We start from the raw sequence: 26,522 nt of genomic DNA, 5'->3' as shown, positions 1-26,522 counted from the left end.
AGGTGGGTGTACTTTGATGGCATAGTGATCACAATGGATTAGCATATCATCGTAGTCCGACTGCTTGCGTAATCGCAGCTGTGATCGCAGTTGCGATCCATAGTGAATCAGGCTCATAGTCACCATGGCTACAGTGCTGTGAAACAGCTGTATGCCGTAACATGCCCATGACACTCCCATAACACGCCCATGGCACCTCCTCTTTTTACAATCACCTTAGGACACATTTTAGTCTCCACCCTGAAACGCTGATGGATCTCCGTCTCAAGGGGATGCAGTTAAGATCCCGACAACCGGGATGCCGTCTGCCGGAACCTCAACATCAGAATCCCGATTGCCAAGACAACACCTGCGCCGAAATCCTGACTTGACGGTATCCTGATCGCAACGACACCGGGGAAAGGTATCAGCCTCGGGGGGGAGGGGGGGGGGAGTGTTAAGTTTAGGCAGCCCGGGGGCACTTAAAGTTAGGTTGCAGGAGAAGGGAGGTTAGGGTTAGGCTCCGGGCGGGGGGTTAGGTTCAGGCACCACCGGGGAGGGGAGAGTTAGGGTTAGGCACTAAGGGAAGTTAAGGTTAGGCACTAAGGGGGAAGAGTTAGGTTTAGGCACTTACAGGGAAGGTTAGGGGACGGGGTAGGGAGGGTTGTATAAGGGTGCAAGAAAGGAGGGTTAGGGGGTAAATAGGACAGGGGAACATTACTTACTGGTCTCCTGTCGGGATTTGAAACATTGGGATGCCGCTGTCTGTGTACTGATAGCCGGCATCCTGTCCATCGGTATTTTATATTGATTCTGTCTCAAGTCATATAGATGCCGTTACTAAATGCATATGCCATCACACAGTACCAAAAAGAAAAAAAGCACAACTTTGCAAACATGGGCACTGTAGAGCTCATTCAGACCTGCTCGCAAGATGCGGCCGCTCGCTGGCAAAAAGGGGCCGGGTATTTAAATTAAACGCTTGCACTGCGTGGTATAAGGATGCCCTCTATGTCTTAGCGAGCTACGGCACTGAGCACTCGCTGGTGTATAAAAACGCCCCCTTTCCACTCGCAACACACGTCATCTCATGGAATTGTAGGATTAATCGGTAACATCGAGAGCCATCGGAGCTCCTCGCAGTCCTTGAGGTAGCCTTACCCCACCGCAAGCACTGCGATCAGTGCTGGCTGAAATACATGCAGGTGACGTGTACAATGACGCTACTTTGCTAATTATGCATGCCCTTTAAACGGCGTTTTGTCGACCTGACACGCCTGCGTCCGCAAGACCACTCTCCCGTTTACAAGCACCTTCCCCTGTTACTACCCACAAATGGCACTATCTGTCACTCAAAGTAGTGGGCAGTCTGTGTACTACCAGCGCACGGTTCCCCATCGCTGAGACCGGCTTGCGCACTGAGCAACAATCACCCAGCAGCGAGCGATCACGCCTTAGTGAACGTCTCTGAATCAGGCCCTAAGTGAACTGGTAATTAGAGCTAGTAGATGCATATTAAGGCTAACTTATTTATTTTCATCATCTGGTAAGTTTAAATAGATATCCTTGCTGCAACTGCAGACATTACACAGACTTTACTGTGCCAAACCTGCATGTGCCCCAAGAGGTCCAGAGACTGACATAGATCTAAGGACCTAATTCAGAGGCGGCCGTAAGATGCAAGCAGTCCGTCTGAATGAGGGCAGCCGCTTGCATCTTGTAGTGCCGCCTGTTGGTCGATTGCTAAGCTGTGGGTTACCACCCACAGCTCTAGCGACTGAGAAGGGTGATGGTCAAGACCATCGCGACCATCGTGGCTTACGACGAGACCCTAAGGTTGGGTCTCGGCACTCGTAAGCCCCAGGTAGCTTCCTCCCCACTGACATCATTGATGATGTCAGTGGGGCCGCCCCCAAACGGCAAGCGTTCCGGTGGGAACGCCTCCGTTTGGGCAGGCACGCCCACTGCCCGCCTCCCAAACGGGGTGAGCTGTCACTCACCATCGACAGCTCGCCCCATCTGCTGCGAGACCCCTAGCGATGGAGCGTCTGTCGCTAGCTGGGTCTCGTGCATGCGCATGACGGAGCCGGCTCCGTCGTGCGCATGCCCAGGGCCATCTCTTCCATTGGGCTTGTTGGGCAGTTGGCCAAGGGCCCGATGCTTGTAGGAGCCCGCCAACCCGCCCCCCTGCAGCCGCGGCCAGTTGGTAAATTTGTGCTATTATTATAAGCCGGCCTCCGGTGCACTGTATTCTGATTTAACCTCCCCCCGATGACGAGTACTCACCTCAGTCCCAGTTTCACTTCATCCGCCGGCTTCAGACAGAGTCTGCATGTGTGGGAGGTCTGATGGGCATGCAGGAGTGTTTAATTTTATTGACCATTTAATTTTTTTTCCCAGTAAATGGGTGGGCAGGGGCCCCAGTGCATTGCTTTGCCCAGGGCCCACACTGCTGCTAAGAAAACCCTGCGCATGCCCAGTAGGGCAACATCGACCCAGTTGCGAGCACTCAACGCTTGCGACCGGGTCTGAATGATCCCCTAAGTGCCCTTTAAAAGAAGGCACTGAAGCAAATGGGGATAACAGAAAACAAAAAGTAGCGCTCTGGTAGTCTTGAGGGAGCGATGATGTAATGCACCAGCTGCTGAGGTGTGAAGGTGTTCCATTCCCCCTCAAATAAGATAATTACAATGACCCAGCACTCAGTACAGGGGACCTGAAAAGGGAAATTTGTTCTATAGCTCTCAGTGAAACACACTGTGGGCCGGATTCTGAGTAGGTCGGATCGCTGTGCACGAGCGCAAATGACGAGTTTTTGCATACAGCACATGTACAAATGCAAATATATACTTTTCTGCACATCTCAGCCCTATTCTGAGACGTACTGAACTTGCCCAGTTCTCTCTTTCCATGAAATAGGGCATTTTGGAGGGGAACTGGATGGTGACAATGCGATTGTACCTTTCCCTGCACTTGTAATGTCTGATTCAAGTGCTGATGCTGATGATGACAATTGCTGTAGCTGGCATAAAATTAATCACTTCCCTCAGACACACAAGGTAGTAAATCAGGCTACGGCAGCTGCCCGCAATTTCAGCCATTCGTTTGTGTCTCAGAGTCAGCCCCTGTGATTGCAAGTTATTCTGATGCTCATTGTATAGTAGGATGTGGGTACGTGTGTTCCTCTAAAGCAGAGATTTTCAACTGTATTCAGCTGGTGGCACACTTAACAAGATGTTAAAATTGCCAAGGCACACAATACTGTTTTTTGTTTTATCTTTACACTCAGTGCCCTTAGTTCACATTATGCCACCATGTCGTGCCCCTTAGATCTTTTATGACACATTGTAGTGCCCTTTAGATCACATTATGTCACATTGTACAGTAGAGCCCTTTAGATCACATTATGCCACATTTTAATGCCCTTTAGAGCACATTATGTCACATTATAGTGTCCCTTAGATCACATTATGGCACATTATAGTGTCTCTTAGCAGGGGCATCAAGAGCCGTGCTGGGCTGGGGTAAAGGGGACATGGCATAATTGTGGGAGGTGTGGCCATGCCCCCTAATGCAAAATAATAATAATTTTTGCAGCGCCTTGTGTTGGATAGGGGGCACTGTGAGCCCCTCAGCCTGGTGCAAAGCCAGGGAGGGGGGGACGCGATCAGTGTGATCACTCCCCCCCACAGGCATTGGAGACTGCTGCATCTGCTGCTCAGCAGCCGTGAGCAGTCTTCCACTGCAGGCCAGCACACAGCAGCGTGTGCTGGCCTGCTGTGAGATAAGAGGGAAAGAGGGGCTGTGAAGGATTCCAAAGGGACTTCTGGGTCATAAACCCAGAACTCCTTCTATCGCAAAGGTCAGCTCTTATCAGGAGAGCTATCCTTTGCAAATTTCTAGGTACATACTGGAAATATTATCGCCGGTATGTACCCAATAAGTGGCGGAATGTGCAGCATAGTGGATGCGATACTTAGTACATCCCACCCATAAAGTGGAGAATTTGCTCATAGCAACCAATCAGTTTTAACTGTCATTTATCTAGCAGTCTTTGAAATGACAGTAAAGCTGGGTACACACTATATGATGTATCGTATGACGTGTATGGGAATGATATGTATATACATCATATAGTGTGTACTTCCTATTCTTCATTCACGATGCAATGAACAAGACTGTACTGATACATTCAGCATGTAATGACACATTGCACCATCGTACACCGGATCGTGCAGTATGTATGGCACGTGTGTTCTCGGTGGAACGAGATAATATTCTTGGATACAAAGACATTAATCAAGCCACACAACAAAGATCAGATAAAAAGACATTTATTACAAAGTTAAAGAAAAAGTAAAGTATAATAAACACTAAACTTGCTTGTCAGATCATCTACTCAGAACATAAATGGTCTAATTCCCAGGAGCCCCTCCAACACCTTGGAGCTGGATCTCGTACATCAAGCATAGACTTAGGCTGATTGTATACTGACAAATAACGTCTTATATAGGAGGAAAACTCATACATAAGCATTTTAACAAGTATAAAGATCATGTTTGGAAATATACATAAATATTAAAAGACAGTAGGGGGCACTGTTGCCTCAATTATGAATGTTGGCAATATCAGACTATTTATGGTGTATGTACTCAGATAAGATGAAGGTAAGATCTTGTTGACTCAGGATTAAGTATGTCTGGTCACAGAGAACTTTGGGCCTGATTCAGAGCCGGTCGCTATTTGCGCTCGCTCGTTCAGAAAAAGGGGCCGGCTACTTAAATTGAGCGCTCGATCTTTGCGGTCTGTTGACACCTCTATATGTGAGCGAGCGAACAAAACATGCGCTCGCTATTTTGTAAAGACGCCCCCTGGCTGCTCGCATCCTACGTCATCTCCGCTATTTATTAGATTCATCGAGTACATCGAAAGGCATCTGAATTGCTTGCAGCGCTTGTGGTTGGATTTTCCTACCGCAATCATGCGAACAGTTCAGACTAAGAGACAACCAAGTGACGTGGCCGATGATGCTGCTTTGTTAATTATGCACACCCTTAAAACGCCCATTTTGACTGTTTGGCACGCCTGCGTTCGGATCTCCACTCCCCGTTTTCAAGCACCTTCCCCTGTTACCACACACAAACGCCTCATCCTGTCACTCAAATTAGCAGGCACTCGCTATTTTGCGAGCGCTCAATTTCCGACCGCAATGACTGGTTGGCGCATGCGCATTACGACCCATATGCATGCGCAGATGTGCGAACATCGCTCGGAGCGAACGAGCGGCCGCTTATGAGCGGCTCTGAATCAGGCCCTTTGTCCATTTCAGCTCGGAATGTATCATGCATCGCAGAGTCGCTGGGTCACACCATTGCATGGTTTAGGAGCTGACTGATTGTTATGGGTAACTTCTTCTTTTTACCTCTCTTGAATGTTTATTACATCCCTGCCACACTCACCTGGTATGCTCGTCTAAGTCAGGCTAAGGGCCTGATACAGCAGCGGACATTAATACGATCGCAGTTGCGATTTCACACAGAATGCAGCTGCAAAAATATGCTAATGCCTGCAAAAGCTCAGCCAGCGTAAGGACTCCCACTGCTGCTATCTCATATGTCCCAATGTCGCTCTTCTGTGTGAACATCGGTACCATCGACACACATCGGTCAGTCACCCAGCATTTACAACATGTCTATCCAGCTGCAAACACTGCAAGTCTACATGCACGCAGAGAGCTCTAATGCTGCATATGCAATCGCAGTGGCTAATTTATGCACGCCCATGAAACAGTGTTCAAATGAAGACAGACCTGCGTTCTTCTGACCTCCCCCGTCACCACCCCTAAACACTGAGTGTCTGTTATTCACTTTGCGATGAATTCCTCTGTGTGTCCGTGATCGCAATGCAATTGCTGCGCACGCGCAGTGCGCCTTATATGCATGTGCGATGACAAACAATCGCTCGGTCTGTGTCCGTAATCGCCATTGCATACGCTGCTGAATCAAGCCCTAAGTCATCTTTGACGGGGTCCTGCTGCACTGCTTTACACAGTCACACAACTCAGATTGTGTCTTTTCTGTGCCTGGCCCAGTCAGTGTGTCCCCGGGGCAGGGCCATTGTCTTTTCTAAGCCACCTAGCCCAGGCAGTCCATTGTGTGTCTGTGGTTGGCAGGCCTGCTGTGTTGCGGCACACTTGCGCACTAGTCACAACCAGTGGTGGCTCCTATTCTTTTGGACTATGTGGGCTGCAGCCTGGAGACAGTCGGAATTCCAAACTGCCAAAGTTGCAGTGCCTGCTAGGTACATTGTGCAATACGGACAAACAGTGGTTGGACCGGCATATGCACACAAACAACAGCTTCTAGGGATTCAGTGGCGTATCTATAATGGGTGCAGTGGGCCCCGCACCGCACACCCTGCACCCATATTATTTTAAACTCACCTGTCCGTGGTCCTGCGTCGGGTGTCAGCGCTGCTCAGAACACCAGAAAATGGCCGGAGTCTACTGCGCATTTGCACAGAACGCCGGAAAATGGCCGCCGCTGCCATTTTACCGGTGTTCTGCACATGCGCAGTAGACTCCGGGCACACTCTAGTGCCCGGAGTCTACTAATGCTCTGGTGGCTGGCCAGCCCTGTCAGTCGGCTGCCGGCCACCGGGGAGAGAGGAGGGCGCCCCGCACAGGGAGTGCACATGGGCCCCCTCTTCTTTTAAGACGCCCCTGTAGGGACTGCATCAACTGCAACCCCTGGGACTGCCTGTTATTAGTACATACTGCTTCTAACGGGATAGCACAGCCAGTGAAGCCCTTGCAGGGACTCCAACTGGCTCACGAGGGGTGGCGGATTTTACTGGAGGGTGGCTGCAGGTAAAATCCACCACTGGTCGCGACACACTTTTTGAAAATCGCTGCTCTAGGGAAATGCAGCTACATCACTAATCAGGCTAGAAGGAGACTACAAATGCTTCAGAATTATGGGAAAATAAAGATTTCTACGTGAAAAACTGGCATACATCATGTGTGCTGTGCATAAGGCCTAATTCAGTCCCGCTTGCGAGTGCTGAGCGCTTGCAAGCGGGTCGATGTTGGCCCAGTGTGCATGCGCACGATGGAGGCGGCTCCATCGTGCGCATGCGCGAGGCCCGGATAGCGACGGGCAAGCCGTCGCTATGAGTCTCGCTACAAAAGGGGCGTGCTGTCGATGGTGAGTGACAGCTCGCCCCCTTTGGTGGACGTGCCGGGGGTGTGGCTGGCCAGACGGAGGCATTCCCATGGGAACGCCTACCGTCTGGGGCCGGCCCCACTGACATCACAAGTTATGTCAGTGGAAGTGCTTTCGGCTCTGATAGAGCCAAAAGCACTCCAGGGCTTGCGGCAACGAGACCCTACCATAAGGGTCTCGTCACAAGCCCGATGGTCGCGATGGTCGCGATGGTCAAGACCATCGCGACCATCTTCCTGGCCCCTCGCTATAGCTGTGGGTGGTCACCCACAGCTATACGAGCGGCCAGGAGGCCGCTCTAAAAATGAAGAAGGACGGCCCTGATTCAGAGCGAGCGCTCTGTCAGAGCGTCCGGCTCTGAATCAGGGCCATAATCCACATAATCCATTTCCTGAGAGACACATTACACAGCAGTCCCATACCAAAGGAATTTTGGTAAAAAATATTCTGATAACCCCAAGTAAAATATATATTTTTGGTGTATTTAGTTCCTCTTTAAGGGAACAATGATTCAGCAATGATTTTTTTATATAAAAAATACGGAAACTATGATTTCCATATTTTTTATGTAAATCCCCTATGCAGCAATGGGATAATGTAGAAGATAATGCAATTATCTTCTCCACTAATTCCCATCTCGCAGAGCACCGCACTGTAGGGATCAGGCCATTGCTTTCAACAGTGCTTTAACGCTTTTTGCTATTCAGCAAAGCAAAAAGTGTTAAATCACTCGATAAATATTTACTTTATAAAATGCCATCTCAGATTGGCGTTATATGAAGAAAATACTTAAATATTCCGAAAACTGCAGGGACAGAGGGAAATTTTCCCATAAGTCCCTGCAGCATTTTGTAAGCCCGCCAAGTCTCCGTCCCTGTTTCCCGGTGATCGCCGACAGGTAAGTCCACCTAGAGCCTGTTAAACCTGCCCAAAGTGTTTGACATGTGTATACAGGCTTTATACTAGCCTGTATACATTTATATTTATGTGCGATTATATTTAACATTTATACAGTATATGTTAAATATAAAAGCACATAAATATACATGTATACAGGCTAATATAAAGCCTGTATACACATGTCAATCAATTTGGACAGGCTGGAGATGTACTTACACTGGGCCTGATTCAGAGCCGGACGCTCTGACAGAGCGCTCGCTCTGAATCAGGGCCGGGCTATTTTTTTTTTAGAATGGCCTCCTGGCAAGACCATCGCGACCATCAGGCTTGCGACGAGACCCTTGTGGTAGGGTCTCGTTGCCGCAAGCCCCAGAGAGATTTCGGCTCTAACAGAAAACTATTTTCAACATAAACAGCGTATCCTCCCTTAACTTGTATAAATGTGAAAGTAGCATACTATTTACAATGGTAAACAATTACATTATTACGCAGCTTTATCCTGAACTTGTATAAATGTGAAAGTAGCATACTATTTACATTGGTAAACGATTACATTATTACACAGCTTTATCCTAAACTTGTATAAATGTGAAAATAGCATACTATTTACATTGGTAAACGATTACATTATTACACAGCTTTATCCTAAACTTGTATAAATGTGAAAATAGCATACTATTTACATTGGTAAACGATTACATTATTACACAGCTTTATCCTAAACTTGTATAAATGTGAAAATAGCATACTATTTACATTGGTAAACGATTACATTATTACGCAGCTTTATCCTAAACTTGTATAAATGTGAAAGTAGCATACTATTTACATTGGTAAACGATTACATTATTACACAGCTTTATGATACTGCCGTTAAGTTCAGTAATAATACTACAACATATTAGTGAGAAACCGAGAATATATGTTGCAGTTACCACAACTGCTGACTCATACTCTAAAGACAATAGTCTATATTTGGCTCAGCAGCTGCTATAGAACTACAAGAGGCTGGCTGGTGATGCTGGTATTTGTACTTTTGTGGTTACATGACAGCAGTATGAGAGAAGAAAAATAGCCTGTTTTCTGTACTATTGCAGTACTTGGGAGGGCCGCAGGGTGTCGCTGTGGTCGCCGGTAAATCATTACCTGATACAACAACAACCAGGAAATAAATCGATGAAGAAGAAGGCAGGAAGGAGGAGAGGGCTGCTTCTGTATACACATCGGTGTCCGGTGCACCCGGGACGCGGTCAGTCACGGTACATGTATTGTAGATGGCAATATGTTTTCTGTCACATTGGTGCTAATAATTACGTTACAGGACTATTACCTTCATTGTCAACAATGACAACACTTTTGAGCACAATTCTCCCCCAAAGCTATGGTCTAGCTTTAGTTAAAAGTTTCATTTATGTTCATATTTTTTTAAGTATACCTAAAAGCTTCGGAGGTGTTTAAAGAGATTTACCGATCTTAAGTTAAAGCTTTAATGATCTTATTGCAGTCCACCATTTAGCTACTGATCACAATAATGTGATTGTGCTGAGTAATAACTATTTCAGGTGTGAACATATTTTAAACTTTTTTTTTACTGTTTATTGTTTTATCAATTTTAGGAATATAACTGTTAACCTGCATCTATGGCCCGTATTCAATTAGGGAGCGAAAAGTCCAGCTTTTCTGGGGATAAAGTATCGGGCATGTGCCCGCTTTATTGCCATATTCAATTTAAAATCTGCGAAAACGGGACCCGGCAATTTTGGATCTAAGACAAAAAAACGTGAATTTTTGGGAAATGTGCCTGGGCCCCCCTAAAGATGTCCAGAAATGGGGGATCACTATGGGTACCTCCATTTTTTTCCCTGCTGATGGAAGTCGGGGTTTCTAATAGCCGCCGCAGGTGCATTTTTGCGCCAATGAAGTAGTGGTGAAGAATAGTACTTAGTTGTTTTTTTTGTTAAAATAACTTGTCCCATTAAATTTGGGGTACATGAAAATGGGTACAAGCATTTTTTTTAAGTCCCTAGGGACTTTGAAAAATTATTTAAAAAAAAAACCTGCCGCAACCACCCGCAATGAAGAATACACCAGCCGCATACTTGGGTACCCCCCCCTTAATTTATTTTGTTAGATAAAGCCTTGTTACCAATATTTTATTATTATTATTTTTTTTACCCCAAAATTAAAATATTTTTTTTGGGGTGTCCTTATTTTTTATTTTTTTGACACATTTTGTTTTTAGGGGCTATTCCCAGGGGTGCAGGCTATTTTTTTTTTTTCATGCCGGCACCCCTAAACCCCAATTCTGCACTTTTTTTCGCCATGTAAAACATTGTGAAAACTTATCCCCATTTTTTACAAGGACTTTTCGAACCGGCGATAAGTCTTTGTAATTGAATACGGGGATAATTGAAACATGCGAAAATGATGTCATCACCGACTTTTCGCATTCAAATTGAATATGGCCCTCTATATGCTAAGAGCGCCCAAGAAGAGCACAGGTTACTTATGGAGTGAAAATAAATGGCTCACTAGAAAAATATACTTTCAGATACATTTGACTACAATTTCCCAATACTTCCTAGATACTGTTCTCTGTAGCCTGGGTAACCATACACTGATGACTGTTCTAATCCTACATTATCTGACCACAGTAGCTGTGGCAAAGAAAACCAATATGGCCAATTTTAACATATCCTACCATGACTTTTGAACAGCTAAATGTACCCATGTTTCTGTACTATACCTCACTGTTGATGTCACTTTAGCTCAGTATCAGTATTGGTCTTTGTGGGGCATTTTAATTTTCTGGGCTGTACGTCTGGATCAAAGTTGATGTTGGTATTTCCTGAAGATGAATGGCACAAATAGTGTATGTATATATAATATATGTATGTGTGTGTGTGTGTGTGTGTACTTTGGACACACACTAGTTAATAAAAAGAACTGCCAGGGTATCAATTCAGAAAACATATGTCACAGGCAGTGATGAACACTTAATTAAAACTGAGTTTTTATTAATATCATGCCCTTTCTCGTCCCTGATGCCAACAAAACCCTTATACATACACTCATCATCCCCCGCACTGACTACTATAAGCTCTCTCTTGCTTGCCTTTCCCAGCTTTGATCTATTATGAATGCTGCTTCCTATCTCATTTTCTTTTTTAACTGCCTCTGCATCTGCCTACCCCGCCTACACCTTGCTTCACTGGCTCCCTATTCCCCGCAAGATACAAATCAAACTCCTATTCACTTACAAAGTACTTAATAACTCTCCTTCATATATATCCAACCTCATTTCTGTCCACACTCCCTTAAGCCCCTGTGCTTTTGCTCTGATTACCACCTGTTCTACACCCTAGTTACCTCCTCTAAGATTTTTCCTGCTCTGCCCACATCTTTTGAAACTCACTATATCGCCACTTTTCCCTAGTTCACCTCCCTTCTTAGTGTGTAAGGTCAGGGCCCTTCTTCCTCATGTTCATATCTTGCTCTAGAAATCTGTCTGTGAACTCTGAACAATTTGCTGTAAAAAGTAACATTCATAATAATATATTATATATTTTTAAGCGTTTGACTCATCATCTGGATTTATTTAATTGTATAACATCAATAAACACTTTCTCTGGCAAATAAATATTAAATTAGGCTGATAAATCTGCCTATAAATGCATATTTACATCCGGAACAAGTGAACCTTTATGCTGCATGTGACTCCTTTTGTCTTAAAATATCTAACGTTTACATACTCTTAAAGTCCTAGTCGTCCAATTATAATTGTTCATTCATTTTTTTTTATTGATTTTTTTTATTCAATTGTTTATGCATTTGTTTTTTAGATATAAATAATTTCTGTGTGTTTATTTTTTAAATGTTTGTTTTATATTTTTGTTTAAAGATATTTGCTAATTTCTTGATATAAAGCCTTGGAGACACACCTTATAACTATTACTGTAGTTTAAGTGCGCAGCCAACAATTTTTTATGTATGACTTTTGGTGAAAGTGGGCACACTTTCCTTTAGAGTGGCAGCTGCACTGTCTATCTTTTGATTGGATCCAAGAACCATAAGTGGCATATTTTTTTAATTCTACTTTTTGATTTAAATGTCGTATGATTTCAGCTGATTACATAAATATAATTAGTAAGAGCAGCAGAGATATGCTGGGTACACACTGGCCGGTATATTGGCTGATCAATTGGTCGGCCAATATATCTGCTGGCCGTTGGATAGTGTGTACAGACGATATGTCTGTGAACTGCATCGTTCACAGACATATCGCATTGGCTGCGCTGCACAGCCGTTAGACAGATATGTCTGCAGACCACCCGTACAAACACAGCGGCGGCCGTGAGGAGGGGTCGGCCCCATCCAGATCCGCCTCCCTGCCAGCTGGACCTGCGGCTGCTGGATAGATGATGGCCGTTCAGTGTGTATGAACGACCATCATCTAAAGATATATCTGCATATGGTGGCCCGTGTGCGATCACAGCTTATGCTTCTGAGCCCTGCGCATGCCAAGATTCCCAATAATCGCATTTAGCAGTGCACTGCTGAATCGGGTCAAAAGGCCTAATTTGTTGAATCCTTGGTTTCCAGACTTACATATAATTAGTGGGTCTGTCAATTAAGCATGTATCTACTGTCACCATAACCCACTTCTTCACTCAGCACACTAGTGTCACTGGATTTAGTTCTATCTGAAGGAGAAGTGGAAGAGGAATTGCGAACTTTAACCACATCTCTTCCTCCTTTGATGTTGATAGTATAATAGTTGATGCAAGTTGTGTGGGAGATATAAATCCTGGACAAAGAGGCACAGAGTCCTGATTACTGATGATCAAATAAATCACCATAAAGAATATGGTTTTTCAGATGCACAAGAGGATGAAACAGAAAACTATGAACGGACCTAACTCAAGAAAAAGTGCAAAAGCGCAGTAAGGATGTTTCCATTAAAAGAAGCTGATGCAGTCCTATAGGATTCTCCACCTAAAATAAATGCAGCCATTGCCTGTGAGCCAAGAAGATGAGCTGATGAAGCAATCCCCTTTGTATATCATGGTGCATAGTGAGAAAATTGTCTTTAAATGCTTTTACATAGTGAATGGTTGGGCGGCTAGGCTAGCTATCGCTATTAGGACCTGATTCGGACTAGCTCGCTAGATGCGTTCGCACGCTAGATGCGTATGCTAATTCGGCAAGGCAGGCGATTCCTCAACATTTTCTCACCGCCTTTCTCTCTTCTCACTCTACCTACTCTCCCCCCTTTTCTGTCTTCCCTACCCCATCACATGCTTTGCACTGTCTCTTTATCAGCTCCCCTCCACTCTCCTGTGCATCACTGACACTGGTGGGACGGCTCAGAGGTTATAGTATCTGTCATTGCTTTGCAGTAACCTCATTTTTATTTTTTATCAGCAGTTGATTTTATTCTGTAAATAGATCTTACACAGATGTATTAATAAATGGTAAATGAGCTGTGTCTAAAGAAGTAACCTTGGAGAAGAGAAACACAACCGGTAGTAAATTATTTTCCTCTGTGTCTACCAGGAGACCCAATTTGATTATTGATCAAGTAAATACTATCTCTCAAAAATTTTAAGTTCATATGGTTACCTAAGGTGTATACTCTTAACTCATTATTTATTTATGTATGTATGTGTATGTGTAGGTCATTTTTCCAGGCAGGTTTTAGGCTAAGGATTAGCACATTCAGTTGTCAAGGGGCTGTGGATTGGGCTCTGCGGGGCGGGGTCCCCTGTACTGCTCTCGTCAAGTCTAAATTATTTTCAGCCCTATGCTCTGAAGAGAAGTTTTTGCTGTGAGAAGAGTCCAGAGCCTGCAGTAAAGAGGGCAGCTGCCACCTGAGGAGACCCATTACAAAAGCGCTGGTGTACCTGCTGCTCAGGGACCCATTATGTGCAGTGATCGGTGGAGCTCCCTGTCATCTGGGGAAACCGCAGCGCTGTCCTCAGTGACGAGAATACAGTCACCAAAGAGAACATAGGGGCCGGCTCAGTACAACAGAGAAGAGGTGGTTCCTGTGTAGGAGGCACGGCTCAGTACAAGGAAGCTGGTGTCCAAGTGGCAGAGATCACCAGAGTGCAGCCCACTGAGGGAGGGAGCCAGCCATCTGCTTAGGGAGACCTCCACCCGAGCAGAGCTAGTTACTCCATAAAACACATGCTTGAGTCAATGCACATATTCATTATACAATGTGCATATTGAGTAAAATGTTCAGGATGTTGTAGTTATACTTTTGTATGTGTTTCAATAAGTATAAACAAATCTTTTATAGGTGATGTCTGAAGTTTCAGGCCCACGGGTTACCGATTTTTGGCTTTACCGCTGTCTGCGAAGATTCAGTGGATTTCTGGCACATGTCCTAGCACTTGGGTTCACTATCTTCTTACTGATACTTGCTCGGCCTGGGACAAGTAAGTAACTACCAAGTACTATCAGTGTCTGAACAAAGTAGTAATAATGAAAACTGAATAGAAATGTATCCTTGTGCTCAGTTTGGTCTGATATGGCAGCTTGTTCCTCTATAGGACTACACCAACTTCCTTTTAACATATAAAAGCGCAATTTAGAGGACCTAAGCGCCCCTAGAAACAACAAATGAATGTTTCTTACCACTCCTCAAGGGGACACCCCCTTCAGTACTTATGATATCTTTATGGACTGTATTTGGTTCTGTTCAGGAGGGGTCTGGGCCAATCAAAATAAAACATACATATTCAACAATCCCCTATATGCGCATAAAGGTTTCTTTTATGTGGTACAAGTTGTCTGAAGTCTTATGGTGCATACACACAGTCAGATTTTTCTTAAAATCTGAACAATAACAATTTTAAAAATCGTTCATATTTGAAGGAAAATATGACATATCTGACATGTTTGTCAGATGAACGATGCGCGTTCCTGTTTGTCAGATAACTGACATCTGATGTGTTTGCAGTCAGAGTTGGATGATTTCATTCATTTTAATACAGGCAAAAATCGTTCAATCATTCAAATCTTTCAAAACATTGGTCAAATCGTTGGTAAATCGTTGGTAAATCGTTCAAAACTTGTGTATGCACCATTCGATTATACTTCTGTTATAGTCCATCACAAATAAAATGACTCACATTTATATGTCGCCCATAAAGGTTTCTTTTCTTCCTCCTCCACACACATCTTTCACTATGTGTCAGGAAAAATAACTTTTCACTTTTATCCCCAAATGGAAACACACTTACATTTATATTCTGGCAGCAATTCACATAAGGGTTTCTTTTCAGGCAATCAATCTCCCATCAGAGGTCATGCTGTTTTTGAATCTTTTTTTTTTTTCCTCACTCACACAATGCATCAGCATGTAGAGAAAACGGCGGGTGAGAGTAGGGAAGAAAACTCCACGTGTCCTAATAAATAAGGCAGGTGTAATCCTCTCGGCCACCTTTGCGCTCCTTCTCACCGGCCCGGAAGTTTCTCACTATAACGTCACATCAGGTCACTAGCAATATCGCTAGGATTGATGTGCAGCACATCAAACCTAGCGGGCCGCGGGAGCGCGCAGTCGTCGGTACACACTGAGCGGTGTATTCGATTTGTCATTACGAAATAGCAAATCAGCCCGACATCGCTCCAGTGTGTTCCAAGCTTTAGTTCTGTAGAATTTGTTTATAAGGAGGAGTGGCTGTAATATAGTAAGAAGAGAGAATGTACAACAGCATTCCTTACTACTTAAGCCAGTTAGTACCTGAAATACATGTCTTTGATCACACCTCAAAATGTGATTTTGTACATGGAGGTTACGTGACAATAGTAAGTAATAAAACATTTCTCATTGCTAAACTGGTGATTCATACAAATAGCAGTACCAAAATGTAAATGACCGGTATTAAAAATGAAAGTGTAGGGTTGCATGTGTGTTTTAATTGGGCCTTCTAGAAAGCGAACTTCTTTTTTTTATGTGAATATAAAGGAAACTGTAGCATGTTTTTTTCCCTGGCCTGGGAGACCCTATGTAAATGACTTGCTGGACGGTGCCCTCTCTCTTCAGCATTGTCCCCAATCACATTGTGAATCTGCAGCTAGTCTAATGCAGACCATACACTAGCACGATTTCGGGCCGATTCTCGATGCGTTGTATGATGGATCTTGTGATAAATCGTGTATTTTTTTTTTTTTAGTAGGATGCGATCCGATGTGTGTTCCCGCAGCTCCTAAATCGGATCGTATGATCAGATGTGCAGTCCATATTGTCCATCGTATCATGTGCAGATCGTACCGTAAATTTAGTGCATGCGATGCGTCGTGTGTCCATTCATGCAATTTCAATGACATTGGCCCTCATTCAGAGCCGTACGCTCTGAGCAGAGCGCACGCTCTGCATGAGGGCCGGGCTCCATTTTCATGGAGCGTCCTCCTGGACGCTCGTATAGCTGTGGGTCACCACCCACAGGCTATACGAGCGTGCATTTTGATGGCCGCGATGGTCGTGACCATCGCGACCATCGAAATTGCGAGCCGGAGCCTGCGGTTGAGGTTTTCAACCGCAAGCTCCGGAGTGATTTTGGCTCTATCAGAGCCAAAATCACTCCCACTGACATCACTAGTGATGTCAGTGGGCCGGCTTCTGACGGGAGGCGTTCCCGTGGGAACGCCCCCGTCAGGGAGGCACGCCCCCGGCACGCCCACCAAAGGGGGCGTGCTGTCAATCAACATTGACAGCACGCCCCCTTTGATCGGACACAACGAGCGAAGGAAAGTCCTTCGCTCGTCGTGTCTGGCGCATGCGCACGACGGAGCTCCCTCCGTCGTGCGCATGCTCAGTGCAGACCATCGACCCACTTGCGAGCGGACAGCCGCTCGCGAGTGGGTCTGAATCAGGCCCATTGTTCAGATGAGCGCGTGAGGCACACGATCAATCGTAGGACAGATCGTGTGTATAAAGAAAAGCACCAAATCGTACCGCCGGGACTGCAGGGAGCTCCGGGGAATCTTGAGGTGAATCATATTGTATGCAGGTCGTGCAGGTGTATGGCCAGCAATACAGCTATAGAAAATGACACCAATGAAGTTGCTTGTCAGTGATGTCACATTGTGTTGCTGTACGCTGGTGATGTGGGTGACTCTGCTACAGCCATGATGGATCTCTTGCTCCAAGGATAAAGCTGGTTTAAGTGCACACGCACTGATAATTATGGAGGCTATGACACCAAGCTTACAGATAGGGGCAGTCCGGCCACAGAAGTGCGTGCACCTCTACATCCGGCTGAAATTACGCATTTTGTACACTGAATGCTGCAGCGATTTCAGCCAACTTCAGTTCAACTATGCATCAGCCCCATAATGTGCACCCTCTGCAATATCATGTTGTCCACCACTTACACATGTCATATGACATTCTATTAAAACTTGGTAAAAGATCAGAAAAGTGGTGAGTAGTATACAAAATATTAACAGTAAACGCAGTTACTTGAATAATTGTACAGTAAGACATTTAAATGTGGAGTCAACCAGGGCAAAACAATTGGGCTAAAATGTCAGGAGGACATTAAGAATGAACCCTGAATGGGGGATTAAAAGTGTATATCTCTAGGGCATTTAGAACCATTATCCTAAGACGGTGTAATGGTTAGCATTACTGCCTCACAGTGCTGAGGTCATGGGTTTGATTCCCACCACGGCCCTACCTGTGTGGAGTTTGTATATTCTCCCTGTGCTTGCGTGGGTTTCCTCCGGGTACTCCGGTTTCCTCCCACACTCCAAAAATATACTGGTAGTTTAATTGGCTCCCATCACAAATTAACCCTAGTGTGTGCGCATGTGATAGGGAACATAGATTGTAAGCTCCACTGGGGCAGGGACTGATGTGAATGGGCAAATACTCTCTGTAAAGCGCCGCGGAATATGTGTGCGCTATATAAATAACTGGTAATAAATAATAATAAATAAGCAAGCTTTTAAAAGATGGCAGCAGTCAACAAAGGACCAGTTGTATGGTGGCAGTGATCTGCGGTAAAGTGAGGCAGAACCTTTCCTGTCAATTATAAGAATAATTGAAAGAAAATTTTATAAATATCTTCTTTGTATTATTCTAATCATTGTTATAATCAAAACTCTGAAATAAAAAGTTTATGGCAGGTGAGGCACTGCCTCCCCTGTCTACCTTTTCCGCACATCCCGGATCAAAACTCACCAAGTTTCCAGCACTATATACTGTTGCACTTTGTATAATGCCCACATGAACGCTCAGGTTCATATATGTATCTGTAAATTTAGCTGTGATACTAGCCAGTGCCTCCCCAGCCATTTACCTCACCACATGTCACTGATGACACTTCTGTTATGTATATTGTTGCACTCTTATACTTCTGTAATTTGCAGATTAAATGGAGCCTGGTGGAACAGTGACTCCATAGGTCAGTGGTTCCCAAACTGTGCGCGGTGGCACCCTGGGGTGCCTTAAGACACTTGCAGGGTTGCATCAGGTTGGTGGTCCAGCACCAAATCAACTTTTTTTTGTTTAATGTAATATAAATATGTGGACAAACAGAAGCGCAAACCTGTCCCACCACCACATAACTGAACCTAAGGATGACAGGTGAGCACTATTTACTTCACTTTAATACTTTGCTAAATGTTTTCTACATCTCTCAATAACAAACTTTTGGCTCAGGTGTGCCGTGAAACAGTGCTGATACTATAGGACGCCGTGGTTCAAAAACATTTGTGAACCACTGCCATAGGTTAAAGTATCCTGGAAAAATGGTAAAACATTTGGATATACCAAAGAACACTTTTTGAACAATGTTTTTGTTTATATGGTGTGTGTGTGTGTGTGTGTGTGTGTGTGTGTGTGTATGAGTTCTAAGCAGAAAATATGGCTTTTGGGAGACAGAAGGGAGGAATATAGATCAGTGTTGACTATTGTAGACAATAAGGTGTGAATTAAATCCAGAACTCTGTTGGACCAGCTGTTAAGGGGAAGCTTCAAGTTAAAAGGGCTGAGGTCATTGGAGGCTGTGTAAATAGAGCCACAGCTATTTTCATGCTGGCCACATACAGTGCGCCATGGAACAGTTGGCTTTTGATATTGCAGTGTTTGGTGTACTAAAAATACCCACACGACTATTAGTAATAAGATCAAAATTGATGAGGTCATTATTGCACATGTCAGTAATTGCAGTTACAACTGCATGTGGCCTTTGTTTGCCTTTTTACATGCCTGTAATGTAGGAAGATATCCAATTGCTCAGCATAATGGTAATATCATTAGAATAATATGTACACCAAAACAGTATCTTCATTTTAACTAAAATGTTTATATTTGTAGTAGGGGTGAGCGGGTTCGGTTCTACTCGGTTCCGTTCGGATTTAAAAACCGAATCTTATTGGGTATCCAATACTCGTGACAGCTGATAGCCAATAAGATTCGGTTTTTAAATCCGAACGGAACCGAGTAGAACCGAATCCGCTCACCCCTAATTTGTAGTCTTACCCTGACTTTCCACTTCAACTTTGTTAAAAGTATAACTAAAGCCTTTCTAAACATAAACAGTATATATTGTGATTAAATCTTTCCTCACTAAAGGACTCACAAATGTGTTTCATTCATCCCCACAACTGTTGTAGCCTAACTTTCAATCCGCATTCTAGGCCTGATTCATTACCGATCGCTATTGCGATCGCAGCTGCAATTACGCACACAGTTTTGCTGCGAAAATATGCTAATGTTTGCAACTGCGCAGCCAGCATAGAGACGCACACTACCGCTTTCTCACATCCGTAAGACTTTGCAGTCCTGCGTATACATTGGTAACATTGGATCCCTACGCAGAATTACAGAAAGTCTGACCTGTCTCAGAAATAAGTCTTGTCGCACGCAGTGAGTACTCAAGCTGCGAATGCTGGCACAGTGGCTAATTTATGCACACCCAGGAAATGGCGTTAAACGGACAGCCACGCCTGCGTTTCTCTGACCACTCCCTCGTCAACCATCCTCAAACGCTGACGTCCCCTCACTCAGTCTGCAATGGCTTTCTGCATGCGTGATCGCAGTGCTATCTCAATCCAGGCCTGCGCACTGCGGTGCATGCAAAGTATGCACCATCGGCAGATCTACGTACGCTGTTGCAAGGCCTTCTACTCGCACAGACAATTTAGCCATTGTACACTGTATGTGGCTCATCTTGGACCATGTACATTAAATCAGACTTGAGCCAGCAGTTTGGAAAATTAAGTTTTCTTAGGGCCACCATTGCCTTTAATAAGGTAATTGATCAATCGTTAAATAGAGTAGCATGTTCAGTTCTAATTGTATTAGGCCAGTGTCAAGCTCACGACACCTGCATTAAACAGTTCCTGTGCATTCACCTCAATGTACTAAAACATATTTTACAGTCCAATTATTTTAAATCTGATTGCCTACAGTGATTGCTTTATACACCCTCCAATTTTGATTTGACAGAGCAAAAAAATAAGTTTTAACTCCATATGCAATGTAAAGGTAGTGACGGTACACACATGTACAAATCCAGAGTAGGCTGCTCACCAGGAAACACCGGTTACTGGACCTTCTCTACCTTCATCTTATTTTTCCCTGCAGGTCTCTTCTCCTGGCATCCTGTGTTCATGGCAGCTGCTGTAAGTGTTATATTGATTTCTTATATTTTCATTTCTGTTCTCTAATTCGATCAGTGATTTTTGAGATTGATATTTTCCTTTCCATAAATTATATAAGCCATCTCTAGTGGTTATCTTTTCCTCTGTTATACAACAATTTTTCATCTTGCACGGAATGCCGCAAAGTTAAATGCAAGTTACTTTTTTATAAAATACCTCATAATAACCATTCTTAAATATAAAAAAGTTTGAAATAATTGCACATAAACAATTGGAGGGCTTCCTTTTCCTGTGCCCAACAGACGTTTAGGGCAAAATTTACTAAGCGGTGGGTTCTAAACCCCGGGGGCTTGGTGGTGGTTTTGCAGCAGTTTCTATATGACAACTCTGTTCTATTCTAAAATGTGTTTTGACAGCGGTTTTGCGGTGGTATTGCAGCGGTTTTGGCCTTAGTAAATCTGCAGATAGCCAAGCCGCCACCAAACCGGCGGGGTTTAGAACCCGTCGCTTCATAAATTTTGCCCAAAGTCCGAGTCATTCAGAGCATTAAGTGGCTGACAGCACCTCCTAGCGTTATATGGGAGCTTCTACATATATTTCTGAATGGTCCATTTTGAATAATATGTACATTTAGATTATTCTTCTCACACTTTCTACTCAAGTTCTGTTTCTGACCTTCACCATTATCCATTGAAACTTGTATCTTTTCTTTTGCAGTTTTGCCTATGTATGACTGAAGCTGTATTACTGTTGTCTCCAGAAACCTCGCCCATCTGCCCCCTTTCCCGAAAGTCGAAGACCCGCCTGCATTGGGTTATACAGTTGTGTGTGCCTGTTTTGGCAGGAGCAGGTCTAGTCTTTATTATTTGCAGCAAGAACCGCATCGAGCAGCCACACCTAACCTCTTGGCACAGCCTCCTAGGTGTGCTTACTTTGGTAACCACATGTTGTCAGGCCGGGTGCGGACTTGCATTACTCTGTCCGCGGCTGGCCCGGGTAACTGCCGTATCAAGACTAAGATTATACCATGCCACATGTGGCCTCTTGGTATACCTGCTGGCGACATCCACTGTCCTCTCAGGTTTGTACTCTGACTGGTTTCAGGCACAGATTAAGGGACCTGTGTGGTATATTTGCCTTGCCTTACCTCTCTATCCTGCACTGGTAATCATGAACCAAGTTCTGGACATATACCTACCAAAGAAGAAGGGTCAGATATGAGCTGCAAATGCACTACATTACAAGGATGAGACCAATACATTTTGCCATTTACAAATAATGGCAACACTTGTGGCATCCAGCCTATTAGCCTTTGTAATGCTTGTTTTTCTGTTACTCAAATGTATGCATTTTAATATCTAAGTTTTCACTGCAGTACTGTAAAGGTGGAGGTGTGTGAACAAAGAGGACTGCTTTACAATTGGCAGTGCATCACCTCCTTCCATCAGCTCCCATGATACATATAAAACTCCAACATTTAGGGCGGGATGTAATAGAGATCGAGCCTGCCGGGGTGCGGGATGCAGACTGATCTCGATCGTTTTTTTACAGTTGCGGTCATTTACAAGGCAAAGCCAGTTCGGGCACTTCGGCTTTGCCTTGTAAGTGACTGCAACTTTAAAAAAAATTACCGAGATCAGTCTGCATCCTGCACCTCCGGTAGACTCGATCTCTATTACATCCCGCCTTTAAATGTTGGAGTTTTATATGTATCATGGGAGCTGATGGAAGAAGGTGATGCACTGCCAATTGTAAAGCAGTCCTCTTTGTTCACACACCTCCACCTTTACATCCCGGGATTACCCCATGTACTTTCCCCAAGGGAGCCCTACGGTCCCTCACAGATTGCTTACCTCTTCTTTTTCCATTCCATCTCCGATCTAAATCCACGTGTGTGTGTGTGTGTGTGTGTGTATGTATAAAAGTATGTGTGTGTGTGTGTGTGTGTATAGATATATAATATATATATATATGTATATGTGTGTATGTATGTATGTATGTATGTATATATATATATATATATCTATCACACACACGGCGGCACTCAGGTCTTCCATGTAAAGAATCACACTGACAACTTTGTCAACTCTTGTTCGACGTTTCAGTCTAAATGACTCTTATCAAGATTAATATTTCCATACTCCTCATGGACCACCCTGTGTGTGTGTGTGTATGTATGTATGTGTTTATTATATTGACACTGTCTGCACTTTCTTTGACCATTATATGACTGCGATTTGCAATGAATGAACAATAACACTACTTACTGTTAAATTGATTTGTTACTGATCTGTCAGCCTGTGTTTGTGAGCGCAGTACTCCCTGTTTGTACAGATCCTTTCAATTTCATTCCGTCTTTTTTTGCTCTCTCTCTCACACAGTCACAGTTGTTTGCACGAATCTATGATCTGCAAACATTATTTGTTCAAGGGAAAACCTTGAACAGAATATAGACAGTGAGCCTCCGACATTCCGCTGTCAGCAGGGAAAGTGAAAGTTTGAAATTGCTTCCCTGCCGACGTGTACAGTGAGGCCGCACCTGCCCAGTGTGGGTGGGTATGTGTGTGTGTGTGTATATATATATATATATATATATATTTTTTTTTTTCTCCTGTCTCATCTCTCCTAGTCCATTATAGCCAGAGAAACCAACACACCAATGTAATCTTTGCAAAACAGTTTATATATTGTGCATGTTTAAAGCAGCATCCATAACAACACCTTCAGTCACAAATCTAAAGTGCAATATGAATAATAGCAGCCGATATACTTTATAGGTATGGTGTGATTTAACAGCAGCAATAGTGGTCCATAGACAGCCTGACGGCTGTTTTGGTGCTCACTGGCATCTTCATCATGGGGCACATGGTACATGATGAAGGTGCCGGTGAGCATCGAAACGGCTGTCGGGCTGTCTATGGACCAGTATTGCTGCTGTTAAGTCGCTCCATACCTATGAAGTCTGGTAAGTATATCGGCTGCTATTTTGCACTTGCACTTTAGATTTGTGCCTGAAGGTATTGTTGTGGATGCTGCTTTAAACATGCACAATATATAAACTGTTTTGCAAAGTTTACATTGTAGTGCTGGGTACCCTGGTTATACTGGACTATACTATTGAATTGTTATGCCCAAACAGCCATCACATACTAAGACTTTAAAGTGAATGTGTGTGTGTGTGTGTGTGTGTATATAATTTATTATATATTGCAGAAAGAGGCGGAGCTCAGGGGGACTTTAAAAGCCTGTTCAAATGCTGTCACTGCAAGATCATCCATGCGAGCAGTAATAGCATGTGATTAAGCTTTGAAAGTCCTTCTGAGTGCCGCCTCTTTCTGCCCTACCTAACACACACACAATAGGCCGGCAACCTTCGGACTTCTCACTCATTGCAAGGAGGAATAAACTGGTCATTAATCCCGAAATGTCGGATTAATTATGGCCGTCTAGTAACTTATTGTTAGAAATAAAATAAGTCTGTGGAGTTGCCGTCCCATTGTTTACATATTGGCTTGCCTTTCTAGAAGGGCATCCGGGAAATTTCTTCTTCAAGTGGGATTTATATAATGTGTGGGTATAAATATTTTTTTTCTCTTTTACAGCTTCTTGTCTAGGGCAATATTATACTGACAATGTCTGCACTTTCTTTGACAATTGCTTGTGTCCTATTTGCAGTGACTGAACATTTAACATTATTGACTATTATATTGAATTGTTACTGATCTGTCTGCCTGTGTTTGTGAGCGCAGTACTCCCTTGGCTTTAAATTTAGAACACTATCACATTGTCCAAGGGTGTTGTGTTCCCTTTGACTAAGAATCCATTCTGTCCTCAATGGACCTAATAATTAAGCACTTAATGATATGGCCCTGGGTGTTTCTTGCTGTATTTTTAGGCATAAGTCTATACTATAGTTTGGAATGATACAATTCCTTTCATTCTTGGTGTCTTATCGATGTGGTTATAAGTGTTTTTATAAATAGTAGATCGGATCTTGCAGATGGATTTTACATCATTGTTTTTTGTACCATTAACAAACTTTTGACTACACTTAAGTGTAGCTGTATATACAGATGTGGAAACTATACACTTTGCTTGGAACTTGTTTTTTTTTTTTCATTTATTTATTTATATTTTTATTTGTTCCTAAGTCCCAATGTCAATCTCACGATTTTCATTCCTAATTAGAACACCTCCCCTTTTTTTTTTTTTTTTTTAATTTATGCAGATGAATGTCTCATTGTACTCTTTAATGCAGGGGTCTTCAAACTTGGCCCTCCAGATGCTGTGGAACTACACATCCCAGCATGCACTGCACATAGTTTTAGCATGCTGTTATATCAAAAAGGTGGCAGTGCATGCTGGGATGTGTAGTTCCGCAGCAGTTGGAGGGCCAAGTTTTGAAGACCCCTGCTTTAATGCATAGAACAAAAAAAAAACTGAGGTGAAAAAAAAATGCATAGAATGATTTTTAACAAAATCTAATAAAAATTTTTGACACCTCAAAATAGGCACCTTTTGTATACATAAATGCAGAATACACTTGTATTCTTTCTACAGTGTAAATCAAATATTGTTTGGGAAGTTCTTCTAAACATTGTTGCAGAAGTTCCCATAAATGTGTTGCTTTGCTCTCACTCTTCTGTCCAGTTCATCACAAACCAGGTTGATGGGGTATAAGTCTGTTCTGGCCCATCCTATGATTTGAAGCTTACCGTCTTGTTCTTTTCCTTTGAGGTAGTTCTGACATCGCCTGTAGGATGAGCCCTTTACCGACTAGATGTAGACCAGAGGGTATTGCATGGTGCTGCAAAATGCTGTGGTAGCCCTTTTTAGTTCAGGGTGCTTACTCCACTTAGAAAATAAACCCAACACTCCATCTCGATGGCGTATTAAAAACACCGCGTGATGAACCAAAGATCTCAACTTCCAGTCTAAAGTAGTCCAGTCCAGTTTTTTTTTTTATTGCTGCAGCAAAAGTCTTTTTTTTTTTTTTTTTTTTTTATCATTATTCAGATAATTACATTAGCTATCAGTTTTTCTCAACCAAAACTTTTTTTTTTTTAACCTCTAATAGTTTAACGCTTAACTTTGTACCATTTCAGGTTATTTACTGGTCTTGACTTAAAACGGGGGTGTTTGCTCACATATGGACTAGGTCCCCAAAACATTATGAAATAAACACTGTTTGATATACCACTAGGAGGGCACCAGAGCAAGTAACTATGAAATTAAAGCCTTTGGAATGCCAGATTTCTCCTTTCTGTATACATTTCAAAGCGCATAACTATAAAATGGGAAAATGGGTAAAGCAATTAGAGCAGTCGATCAAACAGTTGGTGGCTGCCAAAAAGACCAATACCTGACCAAGCTATAGGTACTGTAAATCAGTCGGATCAGGCTTATTGATACTGTTTGCAAATTGTAACTTAACAAATAAATTGCACTTTTAGTTATAATATATTGAAGCCTACATTTAAGGATGGAACTTACATAATGGCCCTAGGTGGTACATAATCCAAAACTTCACATGCCACTTAAAACTGTTCAGCTTGCCATGTCTGGCACAGGTGCCAGGGTTGATGCCCTTGATTAAGAGTATTATTTGAGATTCGTTTGGTACACGGCAAATACTTAAAATTTAAATTATTAACCCTGTGTTTTTTTTATTTGCCAGGGTGCTGTATATTACACTGTATAGATAATGGCACTTATTTATTTGTGCAGGGTCAGCACATGTTCAAAGAAAACAGATTATTTGCAAGGTAATGTATGCGTGTGATTGTATGCTCAGGG

General features: G+C 43.3%; 1 protein-coding gene across 2 annotated transcripts; it reads left to right on the top strand.

Moving 5' to 3' along the window:
* Positions 1-383: 383 nt before the first annotated feature.
* Positions 384-22,118, top strand: CYB561D1 (cytochrome b561 family member D1). 2 transcript variants are annotated; one of them, XM_088457305.1, is made up of 5 exons: positions 384-403; positions 9,200-9,351; positions 14,407-14,545; positions 20,710-20,747; positions 21,444-22,118. In XM_088457305.1, the coding sequence occupies exons 3-5, from the start codon at positions 14,410-14,412 to the stop codon at positions 21,945-21,947; spliced, it is 678 nt and encodes a 225-aa protein (XP_088313431.1). In that variant the 5' UTR covers positions 384-403; positions 9,200-9,351; positions 14,407-14,409; the 3' UTR covers positions 21,948-22,118. The 2 variants fall into 2 exon arrangements, with proteins under 2 accessions (XP_088313431.1, XP_088313432.1); XM_088457306.1 differs by having other exon boundaries at positions 9,200-9,361.
* The last annotated feature ends 4,404 nt before the right edge of the window (positions 22,119-26,522 follow it).

This window comes from Taudactylus pleione, unplaced genomic scaffold (genome assembly GCF_031769625.1).
Source record: "Taudactylus pleione unplaced genomic scaffold, aTauple2 ptg000755l, whole genome shotgun sequence".
NCBI classification, from domain to species: domain Eukaryota; kingdom Metazoa; phylum Chordata; class Amphibia; order Anura; family Myobatrachidae; genus Taudactylus; species Taudactylus pleione.
This window is presented reverse-complemented; position numbering and strand designations above follow the sequence as displayed.

Excerpts from the sequence above, each read along its gene's own strand:
- CYB561D1 (XM_088457305.1), top strand. The coding sequence starts at position 14,410 with ATGTCTGAAGTTTCAGGCCCACGGGTTACCGATTTTTGGCTTTACCGC. Across the intron at positions 14,546-20,709 it reads ACTTGCTCGGCCTGGGACAA|GTCTCTTCTCCTGGCATCCT; the intron begins GTAAGTAACTAC and ends TTTTCCCTGCAG. Across the intron at positions 20,748-21,443 it reads CTGTGTTCATGGCAGCTGCT|TTTTGCCTATGTATGACTGA; the intron begins GTAAGTGTTATA and ends TTTCTTTTGCAG.